The following is a 24,973-nucleotide window of genomic DNA, read 5'->3' on the forward strand; positions in this document are numbered from 1 at the left end:
ATTGTTTGGTTTCAGGGATTTTCCAATAAATATGTATTTTATAAATGGATAATTGACAATACGCTCTAATGTTTGATTTCATTATATTTGTATATATTCTTACATGATAAGTGTAGCTAAAGTTATGGATATTGTTATTTAAAATAGTAATGAGTAAGCTATAATAACTGTTATAGTTTCATAGAAATGAACTTGAAACGTTCACTTTTGTCATATTGTGAACTTAATTAATGCCAGAAGAACCGCTTAGATTATTATTACTTCAAAAAATGTCGCTATTAAATAAATCTTAAAATATCGTTTTCTTTGTCTGTCGACAGGCAGGGCCGGGTCTATCTGACAAGATCAGACCTGTGCACGTGCAAAAGATAGACGTCATAACGTACTTTCTTTTGTTTAAACAGGTCTATCCGAAAAATATAGACCTGTCACAAACAAAAGAGAAGGTGTGAAAAATATATATAATTAACTGATTAAGTGGTTTAATAGTTTGAGAGTGTGACAATTTTTTTGTATAAATAGTCCAGGATAAAGATTTAAATTAATTCCGTTTATTGTGACAGTTTCTACGTGATTTTGAGAGGATCAGCTGCAATCTATATTGACCCTAGGATGACCGGAGAGGGAACAGCAAGCGAGGATGCTCTCTCGAGGACATCGGCAAAGAAGAAGCGAAGGAAGAAGCCGCCTCAGATACCAGAATCTGAGGCGTCCGTGCTAAGCGGTATGGAAAAACCTTCTGAAGGGGACGCAAGTGAGAACACTGAAGCGACAAAAACTGAAGATGGTCACGAGGAAGAAGACGAAGGGGAAGAAGACGGGGATGGTCCAACAAGAAAGAAACCTATACAACTGCTCACCCCAATGGATAGGAACAAATATGGAAAATTCATAGCTGACTATGGTATATTTGCACATTTTGTTTTTCCCCTTATTATATACTGCAATATTTATAGAAATATATCATGAATTAGTGGACGAATGTTGTCATTAATTTTGCAAGGTAACTTTCAAATCAATTATTATTCTGTTTTAGTGGTTAGAACATTAAGTATATACATGTAGATAATAATATGCCTAGTAATAAGGAGAAAACACTTTTACTAAAAATACGCCATCTTTTCGATACTTTACCTATTTAAAAATAAAAAAAGGTATCATAATGTAGAATGACAATCAATAAAAACGATCTGATCACGATGATTATCAAAAGTGCAACTATATTTGCTTTTATAGTTTTCTTGTGAATATTTTAACCCTTTTGTTTAAAAAGATTAATATCTAATTACAGAATAGACCTTAGGACAAGCATAACCAAAGCAATGGATCTCTCTCGTATTTACCTGCATATAATATCAATTGCGATACAAGATGAGTTCTTTATCTATATGTTATATTGTTATATTGTTTTGTATTTAAGGTGTTGGTAGCACATTTGGTGAGGTGGCACTTGTAAATAAAGATACGTTCAGAAATGCTTCTATTATAGCAAATGAAAGCACTGATCTTATTGTCATTGACCAGGATCTCTTTGACAGATCTCTCAGGGTGGGTAGTGTTTGTCATGTTTTTTTGTTTGTTTGTTTGGTTTTACGGCGCACCAACATAATTTAAATCAAATGGCGCCGACATAGGAAATATGATTTTAACTAACCTATGCTGTTACAAACATCAATGCAACACCAGGGGTCAAAACCGTCTCACATGCACGTGTTCAGAGATGCATAAACCCGACAAATTCGAACTCATTTAATCATTCTCTAACGATCACGCAGGGAAAACGGTGGCCTCAACCACAAGGGGATGTATCAGTTAAAAAGCTAGAGATTATTTTCCTTCTGTTTTGTTTGTCTCAATAAACAAGAACTGCATAACAGTACTTGATAAATGCAAAAACAACACTTAATGAAAATTTAATTATCTTAAATTCAGATTTTTAAAAGAACATTTCAAATTAAATTATGTGTTCACAAAATAAAAAAATCGTTATGAAAGAGGAATCTCCTGTGACCTGTTTTTTTTTATTTCACAGAACCAGGAACTAAGAAAGACTCGATTTATATATATTGCAAATACTTGTTTCATATTCTGGTATAAATAAATCCGACACTTGTTAAAACCTAAGATATTTACGTAACATTTAACGTTTTATAAGTAAATGGTATCTAAAATGTTTGTAAAGCATTGCATTTCATATCTGTTTTACAGGCCGAGCAAGAGGCGAGATATGCTGAGATCAGAGATTTTATTGATGACCATCCGTTCTTTAAAGACATGAACACTAAATTCAAGAAACTTTTGGAGATGAGTCTAAGAAAAGAGCGGTATATTTTTGATACAAATATAATCCGCCAGGGGGATCCTGTTACCGGTCTTCATTTTATCATCAGGTTAGTTGTATTTTTAACATTTTTTGTGAGTTATCAGGTTAATGATTTTTATATTTTTAAGTGTTATTTCATTCATTTATACTTTTAGTTATGATTATTTTTATCCCAACACTGCTAAAAATGCTCGTACAAAGTCAAATTAAATACATACATGAATGTAATATATTATTTTCTTTACTTTTGCTGTTAATGTAGTTCTTCGATTGGAAAAACTTCAATGTTGACTATGGCGTTTGAAAATTTAGCTATTATTGATATTCTTGGCTTTATGTATTATTCAGTATTTTCACATTTTAATGCTGTATAAATACGTGTAACATTGTCTTCAAAATATGTGATGGATTTATGCACCAATCGTGTGCTAACTTTATAACATAATGGTATTTGAAGATACGAATATTTTTCGGAAGTACAGTGTTTCAAGTGACATCTAAATTCGAATATTTCAGCGGAAGTGCAAATATCAGTATTCAGCCTAAGAAACACGTCTCACAGTACACGCATTTATGGCCTTTTGAAGCAGGAATGGATCAAATTGCTATTGAATTTGAACATCTCAGGTAAATAGATAATACATATCAATATACAACATACAAATTTTAATTTTAAAATGCAAAATTTAAAGATTTGGTCCTTTAAGCTGGTTTTACAATATTTTAATGCTTCCTATTTTTAAAACAGTGTTTATGGTGATAACGTAAATACTTAGCGAGATCAGAGTAGATTTCAATTTAAAGCAAGATATGAAAAGAATAGTAGGATTATTTAAATGAATTCATTGAAAACTTCAGATAATGGTATTGAAACAAAGAATTGTTGGCGTTTAGTTTGACTGTTCAGATTCAAATTATTCCAATTGATCTTTTTAATATTATGTTTTCTCTGCATTTGCTGTGCCCAGAAGGAAAAGGTTTGTATTTAGTATATTGTCTTTAATTTTATGATCAAATATGACTTTGAGACAGCGATCGAATTCAACCGTTTACATTTGTTTCATGTCCATATTTGGTCATTATGTAATCACAACATATGTTTTACTTTTCATCTTTAACATTTGTTTAACATAACGTTTCTTATGCATACGATCTGTTACTGTAATGTTTTCTATTTTCATTTATTTATTTCATTTTTTTTCCTATTTCCTTTTTTTTTACTTTACCAATTTAAACAGTTACATTTTTCATTATTTTAGATATCTTTCTTTAAAAAAATTGAATTGTTTGTTATATTTTCTTTCAATTTTCATAATATGCAGTTTCATTTGCTTTATTTTCTATTAATTTCAATCATTTACATTATTTCTTTTATTTATTTTTCTTTCAATTTCTTTCATTTTGATATTTTTTTCTACCGCTAGATCTATCATAAACTCAGTTTTACTTTTTAATGTTTAATATATATCTTTGATAAAGTATTTATATTGATTATACATTTTAAATCATCCATTATAATATTTAAAATCATTTTTATGTAAATTGTTTTTGTTATACAGTGTAAAAAATTTCAAGTATCAATTTTAGCTAAACATTTTCAAACTGCTTTTTCTATTATAAGTTCATTACAATTGTTATTATATTACAAGAATGGCACTCTCATTCATTAAATACGTTTAGTTCCAATGTATTGAATTCATTTAAAATTCAAAATCGTTTCTGCTGAGGCAATATGTCAATGAAGAGAAGTCAAAGTGTGTTTGTAGCAATGAATTTTCTTCATCATAAAAATGCTTTTCCTTCTATTATAGGGAAGCTCGTCGTGCGGCGATTTTAAGAAAGTACGAGGACCCTTCTGTTTGGGAAACAAAACCCGAAGAACTTGTGATAAGGCGAGAACAAGGGTATGCCGCCATAGAAAAGAAAATGAAAGAAAATCATATCAGTTTATGTTCTGTACAAAACAAAGAGGTCCTTGGAGACGTGGAGATGTTAGTTAATATAGAGTAAGAATTTTTTTTAAATATAACATTTATGTTTCGTTTTAAGTTACCGATAAATTGGACGCTCATTCGATTACCTACGAAAGACTGTTATTGACTAATTGATGTTAGTGACATTTGACAATGCGGTCAAAAATATAATCGTTACCTTTAGAAAACTACTAATCACATTTTTACACTATTTATTTATTACAGCACTATTTTTGTTATTACCGCACTATATTTGTTATTACAGCACGATATTTATTATTACATCACTATATTTGTAATTGCAGAACTATATTTGTTATGACAGCCGTATGGTTGTTATTACAGCACTATTTTTGTTACTACAGCACTGTATTTGTTATTACAGCACTATTTTGTTAATACATCAATATACTTGTTGATACAGCACTATTTTAGTTAATACAGCACTATTTTTTTGCTATTACAGCTCTAAAGTTGTTATTATAGCACTATATTTGTTATTACAGCACATACATGCAAACAGTACGATGTACTTCTGACACCACGTGCTTTGTGCTCGATACGAAGAATTTCGAGCGTCTTGTGAGCAAGAAGAACAATCCTCAGACCATGGACTTGATGCGAGAATATGTGAAGATTAAACTGGCAACCAGGATGCAAATGCGGAATGCTGACCTGATCCCATTTCTGGGGTACCTACATCAAAAATTGACCGAACAATCCTTACCTCCGACCAAAAAGGTGAAACTAAAAAAGTTTAAAGGAGCTTCACTGAGGTCAAAAAGCCTAAAAACGCAAAATTTAAAATTCGTCGTTTTTTGTGTGACTCTTAGCTCGTTTTTGAGTGAAAAGCAATTCAACGGATTGACCGAATTATCTAAAAAAATTGCACAACTATTATTAATTATTGGTCCGAACCTTCATCAAAATGGTACACAAATCTTGAAAAAAAAATATTTCTAGTCCCGTCAATGTAAAAAAAACCTCAGTGGAGTCCCTTTAAAACATGTGTAGCAACAAAAGTACATATAACTTGTAGCGACATTGGAGCATATCAAGATTTTAATGTTTCGGTAATACTTAAGAAGAAATAAAATAATTAAGATAGGGACAGAGGTAGAGATTTTGTTTGCTGTATTCAAGTGAATGCATACGGCTCATTTAACACTAAAAATGATAATTATGTTTGATGCATTTGTGCAAACATCGTGCATTTTGAAGAATTAAATATAAACACACACACATAAAAAGAAAGACTTATAAAAGTACACGATTAAAGTTATTGACGCTGGAAAATCTGTCTGTAAAGTATGTTAACCTTTTAATTTTGATTAAAGGCACATTATGCCTCAGAAAGCCATATTTTCTTAATTCTTCAGAATTGTCAAACATATATTTAATTATGTTTAAATTATAGACTTAGTGTATGTCAGATGTTTGACAACTGAGAAAAGTAGCGCTAAACATGCAGTAATGTGTCATTAAGCAAGCAAAATGTAAACAAAGTAGTAATTTGAATAAGTATTCACTATAATTATCCAAATTGCCAACATAACTAAAGTTCATGTATATAGCAAATGAGTATGTTTTTTTCAAACTGTAACAAGAAACAAAACAAACAAAAAACGAACAAAAAAACAAAATAAACTCCAAAAGTTTTTGAGAAATAAAAATGATAGCATTTCTGAGGAATGAGCCTTTAAATATCCAGAAGGCTGTCAATTATTCTACTGATAAATATCTTTATTTTTCATGTAGTCTACAGGTTAAAGCGACCTTTTGGTAAAATACGGTTAATGTATGTAATAAAAACTGAAGAAAAAACCGTAAATGTAGTAGCAAAGTGTACAATTTTATGCGAATTAACCAAGCCTGAGGAGGATTGAGGCGAATTAAAGGCACTAATAAAAAATAAGTGGTACATTTCAATTTATTAATTGTAAATGTTTGTAATGCAGGTAACACGCAGTGAAATAAAACAGAATAAAATATTTTAATGTATAACAGAGATCGCAAGCAAATGGTACTCCTAATAAAGACAATGCCAGCGGAAGAACTCTCAGAATGAGCTTTTTTCATCATAAATCTGCTTTCCGAAAAATTCGTCTTTTATACAAATATTTACATAGCATCAAACAATTGTTCTTTTAACAGATACTCTCACTAAAACTCCATTTATATCTCATCTCCATTTAAATCAGCTTCATTTATATCCTCAGCTCCATTAATATCCTTCATTTATATCTTCCGTTCTCTCTATATCCTCTATTTATATAATCAACTTCATTTATATCCTCCATTTATATCCTCAGCTCTATTTATATCATCAGCCCCATTTATATCATCAGTCCCATTTATATCCTAAGTTATATTTATATCCCCAGCTCTATTTATATCCTCAGCTTCATTTATATCATCAGCTCCATTTATATCCTCACTCCCATTTATATCCCCAGCTCCATTTACATCGGCTCCATTTATATCAGGTCCATTTATATCCTCAGCTCCATTTATATTCTCAGCTCCATGTGTATCCTCACTCCCATTTATATCCTCAACTCCATTTATATCATCAGCCCCATTTATATCATCAGTCCCATTTATATCTACAGCTCCATTTATATCATAAGCTCCATTTATATCGGCTCCATTTATATCAGCTTCATTTATATCCTCAGCTCCATTTATATTCTCAGCTCCATGTGTATCCTCACTCCTATTTATATCCTCAGCTCCATTTATATCATCAGCCTCATTTATATCCTTAGCTCCATTTATATCCTCAACTGTATTTATATCCCCAGTTCCATCCATATCCTCAGCTTCATTTATATCCTCAGCTCCATTTATATCCTCAGCTCCATTTATATTCTCACTCCCATTTATATCCTCCCTCCCATTTATATCCTCAGCCCCATTTATATCCTAAACTCCATTTATATCAGCTCCATTTATATCAGCTCAGCTCCATTTATATCCTCAGCTCCATTTATATCAGCTCAATTTATATCATCAGCTCTATTCTTATATCCTCAGCTCTATTTATATACTTAGCTCCATTTATATCCTCAACTGTATTTATATCCCCAGTTCCATTCATATCCTCAGCTTCATTTATATCCTCAGCTCCATTTATATCCACAGCTCCATTTATATTCTCACTCCCATTTATATCCTCCCTCCCATTTATATCCTCAGCCCCATTTATATCCTAAACTCCATTTATATCAGCTCCATTTATATCAGCTCAGCTCCATTTATATCCTCAGCTCCATTTATATTCTCACTCCCATTTATATCCTCCCTCCCATTTATATCCTCAGCCCCATTTATATCCTAAACTCCATTTATATCAGCTCCATTTATATCAGCTCAGCTCCATTTATATCCTCAGCCCCATTTATATCCTAAACTCCATTTATATCAGCTCCATTTATATCAGCTCAGCTCCATTTATATCCTCAGCTCCATTTATATCAGCTCGATTTATATCATCAGCTCTATTCTTATATCCTCAGCTCTATTTATATCCTTAGCTCCATTTATATCCTCCATTTATATCCTCAGCTCAAAGAACCATTTTACCTTTAAAAAAATATTTTTACACTCTCTTCCTGCCATCCTCCTATCCTGTCTTGAATATTTCTCTGGTTCTCCAGTAATTTCAGTGTTACGTTTTTTTTGTGTAACAGTAAAGAACTTTCAAAATTAATACTATCGTTTTATTTCCAGCCGGAACCTTTCAAGACATCAAAGACTATACCTGATGTAGATGAGGAAATGCAACATTTATTACAATATTTCAAGGACGGCAAAGAAGTGATGCTTATAAAACCGTGCATACCTGGTAATAAAACATATTTGTTTATTAAATGTGTTTATTTATATTATGGAAGAAGATAAATTTAGATATAGTAATCATTTGGTATGAGCAGGAGTTTTAATGCCTTAAAAGCTGATTTTGTGTTTTGTTTTGTGAAAGTGTTTTGTTTTTTCTAAGATGAAAATGATTTTGCTGCTGACGATTATAATAATGATGACAATAATAATAATAATGATAGTATTAATAGTTATGATAGTAATGATGATGATGATAATAATAATAATAATAATAATAATAATAATAATAATAATAATAACAATAATAATAATAATAATAATAATAAAAATCATAATAATAATAATAATAATAATAATGATGATGATGATGATGATGATGATGATGATGATGATGATGATGATGATGATGAAGAAGACGACGACGACAATTTCTTTATTTTAAAAAAGGTCACACATGAAGATATAACATCTTAAAAAAAACAAATAAAATATCTTAATTTTAATGTGATATCTTTGTTTCAGGGGTTGTATATTATCATGAGTTAATGCAAGAGAAGGCAAAGGCACGAGAACTCCAACGAAAGGCGGGAGAAGCTAAAAAGACGACGACGGGAGATGCTATAAAGATAGGATCTGTATACACTAGTAAACGAAAACAACCACGGAAACCTAGAAGCATGCTTCAGATCCGAGAATCACTCAAACAAATGATGGAGGCTGAAGTGATTGGTAAAATAAATTTGAATTTTATCCAAGTTAAAACTGTACATGCTACTTATATGCTTATATATAATTTGAAATTTAACGATAATAACTTTGAATTTTATCTAAAAAAATATTTTAAACGCTACATATATGTCATGAAATTGAATTTCAACTATAACGTGTACTCATGTAGATGTAATTTACATGTATGACTTATACAACTCAGAATATTCATAAATATCCCTACATAACCAGGAAATCAAAACACAAACATTACTTTTCAAGAACAGGCTCGGTTAAACCGAGCCTGCAACATTTTCAATGTTGACGTGTTGGGCTTTCTTTAGGGATTCTTATTTTCTCTATTTGTAAAATATTTGTACTTTTTTTTAAAACAGAAATGGAGACGAAAAAGTTTAAAAAGAAGAAACCAAAGCTGACGCCTAAATCAAATCGTAATGCTCAGATAAGTGATAGGTCACTCCCTAAAGATTCTCCAAAGACTCTTGTAGGAATGATGAACGATAAACCTAAACAAGACAATGATAAAAAACCTGGTTTGATCTCACTTATGAAAGCAGTTGCTCAGAAAAAGGAGGAAACCAATGGAGCTCAACAGAATGGAGAAGAATCAAAAGTTACCAATAGTTTAGCTTCAAATCCAAACTTGCCAAAGGCAACACCGCCGGTGTTTGTGACAGAAATGGCAAAACAATCCGAACTAAAGTTGCCAGCAATTCGTGAAGAAAATACTCAAGATGAAATAATACTGCATAAAAACACTGCACAGGACAGTCATCAAAATGTAACATCTAGGGAAACCCCTAGAGAGAATGGTAATGCTAGCAAGCAAAGTTTAAAAAGAGAAACGCCTGATGTTAAAGCAAATGGTTCAGGCAATACACAAGGTGATAATGATACAAATGGTTTCTTACCGCCGATTAATCAAAATCAGCACGAAATACACACTGATATTAATACACAAATTGACAATAAAGTGCCAAAACTTCCTAACCTTGGAGGAAGTCTTACTAATCTGACTCAAGGTTTGGAAAGTCAGCGGACTGACGAAGATTCTACAAGCACAGTGTCTTCAAGGTGGCAGACTGCGATCACGTTTGTGAACCAAAGGGTTCAAGAACGGCTCACAAATGTAAGTATAAAGCAACTTGGATAAAACTGTTATATATTTACTTTTACTTGAACGTAAGCCAATCATATTATGTCATTTGATATGAACATTTATAATGGAAGGTATGTTATATAAAAGATAATTAAGCTGATAGTATATAGTATCAGACATAACAACAAACCATGAGAGATTTGTATATGGATGTTGTTGGCAAGTGTGAGATAAATTATCCGATATAACATTTCACAAAGTCAAGCTTGGTGCTTTGTATTGGTATTATAAATACGCCCTGTCATTTTCTGTTAAATACTAGTACTATTGTATCATTCATGCAAAGGATTTCCTGAAGGACTAAATAACGAGCAAGTGAGCCATCAATGTGTTTATGTGTTGAATTATTCTTATATTGTCTCATTGTTTAAGTATTTCTTATTACATTTAATTGTTGCTTGTCTTACTCTACAGGCTATAATGGAAGAAGAAACGTCCTATAAAGATTTTGAAACAAGTGAACCTTCTCTGCGACTACTTGAGCATAAAATTCACGCTTTTCATATCAAATATGGAAAAGGGGACCAAACAAAATGTCTACCACCTTTGAAAAGATACAAACTTGATGTAAGATTCTTGACAGATTCTAGTTTCTTTTGGTTTATTATCTTTATGTACATTACATGTATTAAGCACAATTTTACTGAAATTTAAAAGCCACGAGGAAGTATATTGAATTAATGGCGAACAGACTAACTGTTTTAACATATGTTTTTATACTGTTTTTGTCAATCCTTAACCTGAAGTAATAAAATAGAGAATTACAGAATCCCTAAAGAAAGCCCAACACGACAAAACTGAAAATGTTGCAGGCTCGGTTTGATTGAGCCTGTTCATGGACGGTACTGGAAAGTGCAAGTTACCGTCCACGCCCCCTAGCACCGGCTTAGATTTTATTTTCATATCTTTAAATATCGCAACATGACAGGATATTTTGCCTTTGATGACAATAAATGGTACTGAGGATAAACTTGAATTCATTTTTTGAGATTTATGTTCCATTAGATGGAGGCCTACAGCAATAACTTGTGCGCACAATTTCAGATCATTCTCTCCCTCCGTTGTTCCAAATTAATTATTCTGCTTGTGAAAAATAACCCAAAAATTGGAAAGGGGAAGCATAAAAATACAATTTTAATAAATTTCTAAGTAGATCTATATTTCTAAATATCTTTATGATATCTTTCTCTTTGATTGCCAAAGCTGTTTTATGTAAGAAATTCAAATTTTATGTTTTTAGGCTTTCAAATCTCAGTGGAGTTCCTTTAAAACGAATTTTCTAAAAATAAACATAATAGGGACGCTATTACTATCAGGTGTAGATCTAGATTCTATAGCCATTTGTTTTTAATTTTTTTCAGCAAGATACTGAGAACAGCATGCGTCCAAAGCCAGGAGGAAAAGTCTGGGTCAAAAAGCAGCACTGTAAATTTTCTGACTCGGAATTTGTTGTAAAGGACCACAAACATATTCGATATCAGATGGTCGACGCTATTCCGGAATTTGACAAGGTGCAGAAATCGCGCGTTGTTGTTCAGCAAATATTGAAAACAGCAGACTATAGAAATAAAATGACGTAATTATACAGATGACGTGATCATTACATTTGTTATGAGTGGTTGACGTTTGACGAAGGGAGAACAGTGCAAATAGAGAAATGATATGATTGTAAAAATAGGATATTTATTTAAGAAAGTTATGAGTGTCAGGCTTTAATATAAACATTTAGAAAATTGTGTACTGCAACAGTACTGGCAGCATTAGGAAAATTTGCACTTGTAACATTGAAAATAGTCTTTAATATACAATTTTTATGACACTGCATTTCTGTGATATCTTTTATTTAATTGTTTTACTAAGAAATTCTTTACACTTTTGATATTTGTATAATGAATTAAAACATTACAAATAGTTATGTTTCTAACTTATGTTGCCCAATAAAATTTTAAAACAAAACAATTCAGTAACTATATATTTTATGTTTCACTGCAAAATGGCTATACAAGATCATCATGTTAAGCGAGGGCATAACTGCACGCTAAACAAATTTACAGATATGTCTGTTAATGTTTATCTTGATGTTTATATGTTAACTACAGGTAATTAAACCTTAATGGCTCCTTCGATCTTTTAATGTGATTTTCATAACACGTGAACGTTATGTAATGATTATAGCCGCTTGTTTCCGCATCTCTGTAATCAAGAGGTTTTTACTTAATATGTTCTTACTGATTTACAACATAACAGAACAGAACAGAATTATTAAGGTCTTCAATAATTGGCTTTAAAACTGCTAGAAAGGACTCACGAATTTGTAAATTTGAAAGTATCATTTTCACATTATTTGATGTCTGATGTTTTCCCTATTTAACAATGTTTGTAACACTTTAATATTTGACATGAGTATATTTAGTCCTATGTATTTGATTGTTTGCCAGCTAGCTGATCCTGTAAGTGCTCAAACTGTTACTGAAGAAAATGCTCTTACTGATTTACAATTATTTTATTACAATGCATTACTATTAAAACCTTGAATTTCCGTCCATGGCTAGTTTAAGGGCAGCGGTGTCACAGGGGTTAAGGTGCAGGGATCGTGAATAAGAGTCCTACTCGAGTCACGACCATGTTTCTTTATATGACACCAGTACTGGCTAGACTCGAATATTATAAGTTGCAAGAACTTGTTTCGCAGTCGAGCCTAAATAAATATGTTTAATCTTAAACTAATTTTGTACTGCAATTACCTTATTTATAATACAAAATGTATATATTGGTAATTTGTTATAAATAATCTATCAAATGATAATCAAGTCTATGTATTTCTTATAGTAATTTGTCAAATATTCCGTGTTAATTCAAACTTTACTATATCCAGCATTTATTAATTAATGGAAAAAAACTGTAGTTGTATTTCAAAGCTGTCGCTTTAAGTGGAAAATTACAATTTTAATATAGATTTATTACGTAAGCATCTAATGATTTTCCTTGACTTTTTTAAATTTATTTAAGGATAGACACCTTTAAAGGTATCTTACTACGAACAAGTACGTAGACTGCAACACGCATGGAAATGCATCGTGCATAATATTTTGTATATTTTTTTTAGATTATCGCGTTGCTCATGGCTAATCAACAAGCAGACGATATTTTTCATTTGAATGATTTCATGTCATCGCTATGTTGTGCAATTAAATTTGTTGTCAGACTAAATTCTTCAGCAAGGGGAAGAAAACAAATACATGTTTTTCCTGTACAAGTCACGTATTAGAAAGTAATTTATCAATCTGGTTAAAATAAAATTCATCAGCTGATCAGAGTATAACATAATCATTGTGCAAAACATTACAATCGACTTCGATTTAACTTTACTGGTAAGTTTTAAAATTCATCTACATATTTACCTTATTTTTAGTTTTCTGCATTTTTCATTGCTGAAAATGAAACATCCATGTTTTGGTATATATTTTATTTTTTTATTTAGCACCATGAATATTACAGAATTTTACTGTTAAACATTTTTAAAACTTTATGCGACTTTGTAAAACAGATTGAAGCTGAAGTTCAGATGGATGGCGGCTGTAAAAAATCGGCCGTATATTTTTAAAACTCTATAATAGTTATATTTTTTCGTGTCTTTCGAAACATCCTTTTCCGTATTTTTTTTTTTTTTTTTTTTGTTGAAGACAGATTACTGATTCAGCTGTTGTTAAGAAAGACACTTTTTTATACTAAATTTTCACCAGTAAATTTCAAATTAAATGATCAGGCATTTGGACTTTAATCTCCTAATCTCGTATAATATTTTTTTTCTTTATAAGGACAAACTTCATCGACATTGCGACATTATAGCATATATATTTCATTTATTGAAGAAAGCTGTGCTTTATATACTTAATATTTAACGATAATCCACAATTTGTACGTATCCTATATCAAGGATTCAGATGCGTTTTTCCTTTTTAATAACTTAAATTTTTCAGTTTGGTTAAAATGCACGTTATGCCTCAGAAATTCATTTTATTTTTAAAAAATCTTTAACTTTTTAATATGGCTCAAATTGCACAGTTTCACTGCTCAAAACCGGAACGGTCCATAATATTGTTTAAATTTACATTTATTCCGTCAAAATAATAATAATAATAATAATTATAATAATAAAAATAATAATAATAATGATAATGATGATGATGATGATGATGATGATGATGATGATGATGATGATGATGATGATGATGATGATGATGATGATAACAATAAAAATGAAATGAAATGAAAAATGAAATAAAATAAATAATTAAATAAATAAATAAAAAGGGACGAATTAAATCGTTGTATCATGATTTTCTTACACCTTCAATAACCTTCATGACTTATATACAACAATGTATATAAAATTTTAACTCAGTTTAATCTTTAAATGACAAACTAATTATGTGTTTTACAAAATTAATTTAAAAACATTAAAATCAATTGCATATTGTATTCTCGAGTCTTTGTCGATAGGATCGAAAGCGTTTAAATGGTAAAAAAAAAACAGAAAAAAAATAATACAAGTATAATTATAACTGTGAATGAAGCAACCAAAATTTACTTCGACAGATAAACGACAGAAAAAACTGAGACCAGCTTTTATTGAATACAATATGCTATGTCAGTCTGTTTTGCATTATCATTCTTAGGATCTTTTCTAAATTTCAATATTTAGATTAAAGTGTATTAAATTCACATCTGACGTTATTATATTACATGTAAAATCTCATAAAATTTTGTATATAATGCATTTTTGTACTTATGTAAAACATGCATCTTGTCATGTAATTGAATAATAATATTGTTATATTTTGTATATGTATAAATTTGTAATATATGTTATAATCACTGAAAAGTGGAAATAAAGAGTATATAAAAACATTCCCAAAACGTAAACATTTTCAGATTAATACCGGATTTTATATAAATATTTAGTTTTATTACTTTGTAAATTCATATGCGTACATCTTATTACCAATTTTTGGGTGATGGATCATTAAAATGTTTTAAAATTTGATAAAATACTGAACGAAAATATAAATGTGCCACTTGTCTGTAAATGAGGATCAATCATGCAAATTGTTGCTTTTTGGTATAGTTTCCCCAATATTTTGTTAATTATAACTTACTGCACTGACAAAAATTAATTATTTGTTTTTTCCCTACGTTTTTGCCAGAATGGATAGGACAGGGAATAAAAATGCTGATGACGTCAAAGTTGATGACGTCAAGCACATGCTGTATGACGTTGAAGATACGCCGCCTTGGTACCTGTGTCTGCTGCTAGGATTTCAGGTAATGTTTCACATTGACCGAAATTTGAGCCCCGGTCCTGTCGATTTCAAGGCAGACATTCATCCACATCGCTAAAGTGTTAACCCAACTACAAGGTTGTTGGAAATGGCCTATACCCATAATCACTACAATCCTCCCCACTTATTTTAAAACGCCAAATTTTACAGCGACCGTCGAATGAAATGCCCCAGAGAGCCTGCCCATGACATTACAAAACATTAACTGTTTAGTTTAGCCGCTGCATATACCACAACTCGTGTAATTTACCTTTCCTTTGAACTTTAGAAACATCCTAGAAACTACAAAAGACCTACCGGTAGAGCCATTTCAACTTCATGAATTCCCGATTTCATCGTCATGAATGCACAATTTTAACTTCGAGAATTCACGTGTTTAACATACGAATTCACGAAAACACGATATCAGCTTCATGAATTCAAGATTTCAGCTTCATGAATTCCCGATTTCAACTTTTTCAACTTAATGAATTCACAATTTTAACTACAGTCTCTTACATCCCGGCAGAGCCCCGGTAGACGTCCGGGGTAGTCCGGGAACGACCGGGAACAACCGGAGTACATCCGTAACTCTACCGGCAATGTCCGGGATGATCCGGGAACATCCGGCATTCGACCCCGGATGGAATATAATATTTTATATCACCGGGATCGTCTGGGATGATCCGGGAAGTATAGCTTTGCCGGCTTCATCCTTCGCTCTGCCGGGAACGACCGGGGTTACACACCGGGGAAGCACCGTAGTTCTGCCGGCACAAACCGGGGATATTCCGGGGTATGATATAGCCGGAAGAGCTACGAAGAGCCCCGGTGAATGCTGGCAGAGCCCGGTGAATGCCGGCAGAGCCCCGGAGGATGACGATGGAGCTACGGCCGATCCCGGTAGAGTCTCGGTAAAGCCGAGTTCATTTCAAAAGAATCACTACAATTTGCGATGGTGCACTTAACCCTTCCCATTTCCCTTCTATCCAGTCTTGCGTACAGAAAATCATCATGAATTCCTGTTCTTGAACTATAGATATTATATTAAATAAAAATTATGTATCAATGTAGTCATTTTCGCGCGTTTTCAATCCACCAAGATTCTACCGGGGCTCTGCCTGGATCGTCCTGGGCTCTGCCTGAATCGACCGGGGTTCTGCCTGGGTCAACCTGGGCCGGGGAAGCACCGGCATGAACCCTACATTCATCGCGGCTCTGCCTGGATGGTCCGGAGCGCATTCTGGGTGGTTAGTTGTGAATTACCGTAGTGCTGCCGGGATAAGTGAGACCGCAACAATTATTTCATCCGGGTCGTCCCAGATCATCCCACTTACTTACCGGGTTTGTCCTGGACTCTGCCGGAAGTAAGTGAGACCGCAGCTTTAACTTCACGAATTCACGATTTCAATATCGCAAATGCACGATTCAACTTTATGAATTCACGTGTTTAACATACGGATTCACGAATACATGATTTCAGCTTCATGAATTCAGGATTTCAGGTTCATGAATTCCCGATTTAAACTTCACGAATTCACGATCTCAAATTCATGAATTCACGATTTCAACTTCACGAATTCACTATATCAACTTCACGAATTCACGATTTCAACTTCACGAATTCACGATTTCAACTTCACGAATTCACGATTTCAACTTCATGAACTCACGATTTCAACTTCACGAATTAAACTTCACGAATTCACGATTTCAACTTCATGAATTCACGATTTCAACTTCATGAAATCACGAATTCAATTTCACGAATTCGAATTCACTATTTCAACTTCGTGAATTCACGATTTTAACTCTTTCAATATCGCAAATGCACGGATCAACTTTATGAATAACATTGATATGATGTCCAGTGTACAACATTTATACGATGGTCAATCTATAACATTTATATGATGACCAATCTGTAACATTTATATGATGGGCTATCTGTAACATTTATATGATGGGCAATCTATAACTTTTATATGATGGGCCATCTATAACATTTATATGATGGCCAATCTTTAACATTTATATGATGGTCAATCTGTAACATTTATATGATGGTCAATCTATAATATTTATATGATGGGCAATCTTTAACATTTATATGATTGGCAATCTATAACATTTATATGATGGGCAATCTTTAACATTTATATGATTGGCAATCTATAACATTTATATGATGGGCAATCTATAACATTTATACGATGGACAATCTATAACATTTATAGTTTCTGATTCGAATCAAATTAACATAATCTTCGATATCATGTGATCAGTATGCATATATATTTATATACCGAAACCAGTTAACCTATAAGTGTGAAAAAACAGAACTTGTGAGAAAAGTAAAAATAAATAAAGATTTAAATAATTATTTACATGTTATGTGCGATTTATGACTGATTTTGCAGTATTTATCACCATATTTTTACTGCTTGACTTGACGCAATAAGTGCTTATATTGCACATGTTTACCTCTTTTCCGTGACTTACGTGGATTATAAGTGCCGTTTATTAGCAATGTGCACATTACTTTCTTTCACTTATATTTACACAATAATTTATACGCACTTTTAAATACTTTTTCAAAAGTTTCATGACATTAGCATGAATCTGGAGGCATACTGTTTTTAGAAAAGCTTTTAAAGACGATATGCATTAATACAATTGGTGTCTTGTATCATATAGTTTGGGGACCTTTCTGTTGAAAATGTGTCAAGAGTTAAATCGTATACATATACATTAACAGTGCGTTAACTGGTGTGCAAGTTTTAGTTACCCGCACTCCAGAGCATGCCCATTGATTGGTTAATTTTTGCTGGGGGTTTACTTATTGAGACGGCAGAGAAAGGGAAAGCGATAGAAATATCATTATCATAACATTCAGATGCTCGATGATTGGTTACTTATTTCTCGGGTTTTATATTGTGACAACAGGGAACGTGTTTTTATGTTTGACTATGGTACAAACGAAAGAACATCAAAACACTTGCCAATCTGATTAATACTCAGGGGCTAAGCCCCCTCGTACAAATCAAATAGCCTCGTGTTTCGATGCTCTTTCTTTTACATGACTGTATCCACATCGCTAAAGGGTTAACCTAACAAAAAGTCTGTTGGAAATAACCTACACCCATAATCACTACACCCCTCCCCACTCTGTTTGAAAGGCAAAATTTTATAGAGACCGTCGGAAGCAAGGCTCCAGAAAGCTTCCCCGTACACTTCCATCACTGTCCATGACATTACAAAGCATCTACTATTTAGTTTAGCCGCTGCATATATCACAACTCATGTAATTTGCATTTCCTTTGAACTTGAGACGACATGCTTGAATCTAAGAAAGACCGACAGGGCCATTTCAACATTTATATGATGGGCAATCTGAAACATTTATATTATGGTCAATCTATAACATTAATATGATAGCCAATCTGAAACATTTATGTGATGGCCAATCTAAAACATTTATATTATGGGCAATCTATAACATTTATATTATGGGCAATCTGAAACATTTATATGATGGCCAATCTATAACATTTATATGATGGGCAATCTCAAACATTTATATTATGGGCAATCTGAAACATTTATATGATGGGCAATCTATAACATTTATATTATGGGCGTAAGCAACATCCCCATCAGCTGAGAACAACAGAGAGAGGAGAAGAAACACCTCAGATGTAGAACCTATGGAGAAAGACCTCACTATCTATGAGCTACAGGCAGCTCTCATGCAGCTCAAAGCCAGGAATTCACCAGGACCAGATGGCATTACAAATGAAATGCTCACCCATCTGGGCTCGTTTGCAACCAATACCCTTCTTGACATCTTCAACCTCAGCTGGAAAGAAGGCAACCTCCCATAGATGTAGAGAGAAGCAATCATGATCCCCATCCCCAAACACGGGAAGGATCGCAAGAAGCCTTAAAGCTACCTTCCAATAAGCTTGACCAGCGCTGTTGGCAAGACCATGGAAAGGGTTTATAACAAGCGAGTGAAGTTGTATCTAGAGACCAACAATTTACTGGCACACCAACAAACTGACTTTTGGCAGTTCCGCTCAAAGGGGACCAAAAATAAACTTTCCGCCCCAAAAAGGGGGGGGAAGGGGGTTTTTTCAGGAGAAGAAAGGGCCCCATCGTTATTTGGGTAGATCTCCCCGGGACCTTTTGACAATGTTGGAAAAATGGGTTCCTTTTGAAAATCTGGGAAAATGGGGACAAGGAAAATTTCATTCTCAAGTCTTACCGTTTCAACAGAAGAGCAAAACATGTAGATGGGCAACCACCCAAAAAAATTTTTACCCAAAGGGATGGGGTGCCACAAAGGGGGAAATTCTATCACCCCTAAACTTTTTTCCTCTTCAAAATGACCTGGTACTGACCACCAAGAGGGAAACAAAACGCCCTTACGCAGATAACTTTGCTTTTTGGGCTCAGAGAAACATGCCACAAAAGCGGGATACAGAATGCAACAAGCTGCAGATCAACTAAATAGCATTGGCAAATGACTGTTGTGTCCAAGTGAATACAATGAAATCCTGCACAACCCTGTTCACCGCTGTCACCCACAACAGAAAAGCAGGTCCCATACGCGTTAGCAACACCACTATTAGCAGAAGCTGAAGACGCTAACTACCTCGGAGTGACCTTTGACAAACGGCTTACATGGAAGGCTCATATAGCACAAGCTGAAAGCAAAGCACGGAAGAAGCTAGCCATCCTCCGAAAACTTGCAGGAACCACCTTGGGAGCCAGTCAGGACATACTAAAAACAGTATATAAAGGCACTATAAGACCCCACTGGAGTATGGATCCTTAGCATGGATGACATATGCCCAAGACAAACCAGCAAGTGCTTGAAAAAGGTCCAAAACCAAGCTTTGCGGGTGATCACTGGAGCAATTAAAATCCACTCCAATAAAAGCTATGGAAGATCTCACCGCTATTCCACCACTTGGTCACAGAAGAGAAAAAAATAATGATACAAGTGGCGAAATACCAGTACCTGCCAGACCATCCCATGAAAAACAACTGTATGGTCTAACAAAGAATCGTCTTAGAAGGAGCAGCTTTATACATGAATCCAAGCAACTAGTCAAAACATACAGCCCTAGACTTGGACCAGCAATCACTCCTCTCGGTAGGAAGGACCTATCAGAGCCATGGAAACATGACCTGTCACACATACAAATTATCATCCGGGGAACAGGACGAGATGACCACAAGCTATGATACATGAGGACTTCCCACAAGAGATCTGGACCCATGTATATACAGATGGCTCAGCGACTGCCGCTGTCCAAAATGGGGGAGCTGGTCATTTCATTGTTTACCCAGGGGGCAAAAAAAAGGGGTCAAATAGTTTCCCAAAACCCGGAAAAAATGGGACCAAAAATTCGGGTGAAGTTAACTTTTTGCACTATTTCTCTTATTGAAAAAGTCGCAAGAAGCTCTCAAAAACGGGGGGGCTTACAATGCCCTGTCTGTTTTTGAAGCCCTAATTTAAATTTGGCCCCACCGAATCTCCAACTGAATACGCACTGGGGCCCCAAAAGGGTTAACCACATTCATGATAAGCTTTAAAACTGGGCTAAATCACTCTATGCTCCTGGCCTTGGAAAATCAAAAAGGGAGAACATTTTTTACAAAAATGCCCCCCATTTTGAAACAGCTGCGAAAGAATGGGGGGCCAAACCCAAATAAACCCCACTGGAGGGAAACTCTACAGGGAACCCCTTAGGGGCCCCCCGGAAACTGGACAATTTTATCGTTTTGGGGGGGTACGTTTTTAAAAAAAAAAAAAAAAAATTAATGGGCAATCTGTAACATTTATATGTTGGGCAATCTATAACATTTATATTATGGGCAATCTATAACATTTATATTATGGGCAATCTGTAACATTTATATGATGGGCAATCTGAAACATTTATATAATGGCCAATCTATAACATTTATATTTTGGGCAATCTATTACATCTAATAATGGGCAATCTATAACATTTATATTATGGGCAATCTGAAACATTTATATGATAACCAATCTATAACATTTATATGATGGGCAATCTGAAACATTTATATGATGGGCAATCTATAATATTTACATTATGAGCAATCTGAAACATTTATATTATGGGCAATCTATAACATTTATATGATGGGCAATCTGAAACATTTATATGATGGCCAATCTATAATATTTACATTATGGGAAATCTGAAACATTTATATTATGGGCAATCTATAACATTTATATGATGTGCCATTTGAAACATTTATATGATGGCCAATCTATAACATTTTTATTATGGGCAATCTGTAACATTTATATTATGGGCAATCTGAAACATTTATATTATGGACAATCTATAACATTTATATTATTAGTATTCTGAATCATTTATATGTTGGCCAATCTATAACATTTATATTATGGGCAATCTAAAACATTTATATTATGGGCAATCTGTAACATTTATATGATGGGCAATCTATAACATTTATATTATGAGCAATCTGAAACATTCATGTTATTGGCAATCTATAACATTTATATGATGGGCAATCTGAAACATTTATATGATGGCCAATCTATAACATTTATATTATGGGCAATCTATAACATTTATATTATGGGCAATCTATAACATTTATATTATAGGCAATCTGAAACATTTATATTATGGGCAATCTATAACATTTGTACTATGGGCAATCTGTAACATTTATATGTTTGCAAATCTATAACATTTATATGATGTGCATCCTGAAACATTTATATGATGGGCAATCTATAACATTTATATTATAGGCAATATAAAACATTTATATTATGGGCAATCTGTAACATTTATATGTTGCCAATCTATAACATTTATATGATGGGCAATCTATAACATTTATATGATGGGCAATCTATAACATTTATATGATGGGCAATCTTAATATGATCAGCTCTCATATTTTTTCATATATCGTAGCGTTACTGAGTTTTTTTATATGATGTGTAATATATAACATTTATATGAGGGGCAATCTATGACATTTATATGATGGTCAATCTTAATATGATCAGCTCTCATGTTTCTGATTTAAATCAAATTATAACAATATTTGATATCATTATGTGTTAAGCAAATATGTAACTGAACCAGATAACATAGTGCAAAAAAAATTAACTTGAGGCAAAATTTCAGATTTCACGAAAAGTAAAAAAAAGAATTAAGATTCAAGTAATAAATTACATGTTATGTGCGATTAATGACTGATATGTTAGTATTTAACACCATATTTTTACTGCTTGACTTGACGCCGTTAGTGCTAATTTTGCCATTTTTAACACTTTTTTTTGATTTACGTGGATTGAAAGTGCCGACACCCAACCCCAATACTGACAAAAAGAGGAGAGAAAAAAAGGTTAGGATTCAAAAATCTTAGCTGGTCTCGCTATTGAGGTAGTCAGATATACTGGGGGAATATTTGAAGTCAACTCAACCTTTAATAACGTGAGGACATTTAACTCCGTTGACGTTAAGAATGCTAGACTTTAAATTAAAATAAAGACATTTAATACTTATGAAAATTTATTATTTTTTGGATCCTTTCATGAAATGAAGCAAACCTACATGTTGCTTACGAAAGGTTGGTGGTCCGTCATGCATGAAATAAGGGGATAGGAAAGAGGCTAACAACTGATATATTTCTCAACCAATAGAGATGAAAATTGTCATATGACCATAAACAATGTGGATCTCCTAGCTTACCGATCTAATATAATATTAGTAATTCAAAGTTACATTATACTGAGTTGTGGGTGTAAGAAACACGCACAAACCCGGATAAATGGTTTTGTGGTCGGGGTTTACCTCCCACCAACTCAGGGTAGGTCATATGGCGACTGTGGAGGAAGAACTCAGGTACGCCTATTTGAATTATTTCAGGCACGAAATGATAAAGTATAACCACCGTAAGTTTGTTGGATAGCTTGCTCACATGAAATAATCCAAAGTTTCTGACGGGATTCGAACCTACAGCCGTGAGATAAATGTGGTTTGAAGTCAACGACCTAAACCACCCAAACACCAAGATAAACAACATAGTCATCATTTATATTATATAGAGTGATGCATCACGGTCATTTGATAAATATTGAGTCTAGATAATTAATCACTAAAGCTAAGCGTTAGTGCATCAGTCCAAGCGACTTACTGTGATGTGATCTAACCCTTTAAACAGGGCTTAACATATGTCAATGTGACCCGAGAATATAAATATAAAAAAAACAACCCTTGCTGTAAAACTTAAGTCTACTTAAAATACAGTTAAATTAAGATGATAAGCGCCTTTTAATGCTTTATTGCTGGATTGTCGGCGGGAATTTGTCTTTCCAATCAGGACTCCGAACCATGATATAGATTACATATGTAACAAATTGAACCGCTGCGATTCTTAAGCCAAGAGAAAATAAGACATTCTTTGCGCGCGTGTGTGTATTTGTGCGCGTGTGTGTATTTGCGCGCGTGTGTGTATTTGCGCGCGTGTGTGTATTTGTGCGCGTGCTCGTTATTATTCAATTAAAATATCTAGCTTTATGTACAGACACTAAAATATATTTGTGACGAGGATGAAGAGAAACATTGATTTAGCATTCATAATTCATGTTTTTTTTCTTCTGTAAATATTTATTACATACTTACATACTCGTATGTGACGTTTGTCCAAAGAAATATTAAATAATCCTGGGCCCAGTATATTTTACGACAGTCCCACTGTTTGTTAAAAGTATATCGAATCAAAATAATCGCAATCGTATTCGAAAGAAATTTTTGAAAACAATTAACCAATAGCATTCATTGATCACAAACTTTGAAATAAAGACTTTTGAATAAAGAATATGTCAATAATTAAAGCAGTTGTGGTTTTTGTAGGTATAACTATCTTCCATTTATTACGTATTTTACTGTATTATTCATGTTAGTTTTTATGCGCATGTCTTAATGTGTTGCATTGACGCGCTCTTTTAATCTTTATTATCGATCTGTTACTATTCATTATTAATTTTAAAACAAGTTAAAAGGATGAAAATATTATATATTATGCGAAAGGAGGTTAATACATTAATTTCATCTGTATTTGCACGAAGTGTCTTTGTCTGTATGGTTTAAAATCGGTACAGGCTTGTTTACTCTGAAACCCGGTGAGAGAAATGTGCAGCCTGACCGGGACTCGAACCCGGGACCCTCGAAAAACCGTTCCCTCAGCAATCCGGCCGATCGTGCACATCTTCTCCCCTAAATAGTTAACAGGTCTGAACCCAACATACTCCCTTTCTATATTGAAATTCGTCATCGACTTTATGTTGCAAAAAGTCATTACATATAATTATTCTCCGTTTTTTTTTTAATGCGGATATGACGAAATGTGATGGATTTTATTGTTATAATGACTACGAGAACGAACCCTACAATTAAATAGTGCATATCGACATATGTTGCGTAATATCGTTATATAATTACAAGTCGCTATTGCCTTCGGTAAAACATATTTTTATAACGCCCGGAGTTTATTTTATTTACTATGTAGAAAAGCATGGTGGGTGACATAT

The 24,973-nt window shown here is 33.2% G+C and overlaps 1 protein-coding gene across 8 annotated transcripts in view; it reads left to right on the forward strand.

Moving 5' to 3' along the window:
* LOC132747561 (uncharacterized) overlaps positions 1–11,935 on the forward strand; it is a 50,480-nt gene extending 38,545 nt beyond the window's left edge. For all 8 annotated transcript variants that reach the window (XM_060736970.1, XM_060736971.1, XM_060736976.1 and 5 more), the window contains 11 exons: positions 564–904; positions 1,421–1,548; positions 2,209–2,390; positions 2,840–2,950; positions 4,135–4,329; positions 4,803–5,037; positions 8,029–8,143; positions 8,659–8,865; positions 9,240–9,994; positions 10,439–10,591; positions 11,386–11,935. In XM_060736970.1, the coding sequence (XP_060592953.1) occupies positions 564–904; positions 1,421–1,548; positions 2,209–2,390; positions 2,840–2,950; positions 4,135–4,329; positions 4,803–5,037; positions 8,029–8,143; positions 8,659–8,865; positions 9,240–9,994; positions 10,439–10,591; positions 11,386–11,604 (2,641 nt within the window). In that variant the 3' untranslated portion in view covers positions 11,605–11,935. The remainder of the gene's footprint in view (positions 1–563; positions 905–1,420; positions 1,549–2,208; positions 2,391–2,839; positions 2,951–4,134; positions 4,330–4,802; positions 5,038–8,028; positions 8,144–8,658; positions 8,866–9,239; positions 9,995–10,438; positions 10,592–11,385) is intronic.
* Positions 11,936–24,973: the final 13,038 nt, after the last annotated feature.

The sequence above is a fragment of the Ruditapes philippinarum genome, unplaced genomic scaffold (assembly GCF_026571515.1).
Source record: "Ruditapes philippinarum isolate M1 unplaced genomic scaffold, ASM2657151v2 ctg205_1_1_1_1, whole genome shotgun sequence".
NCBI classification, from domain to species: Eukaryota; Metazoa; Mollusca; class Bivalvia; order Venerida; family Veneridae; genus Ruditapes; species Ruditapes philippinarum.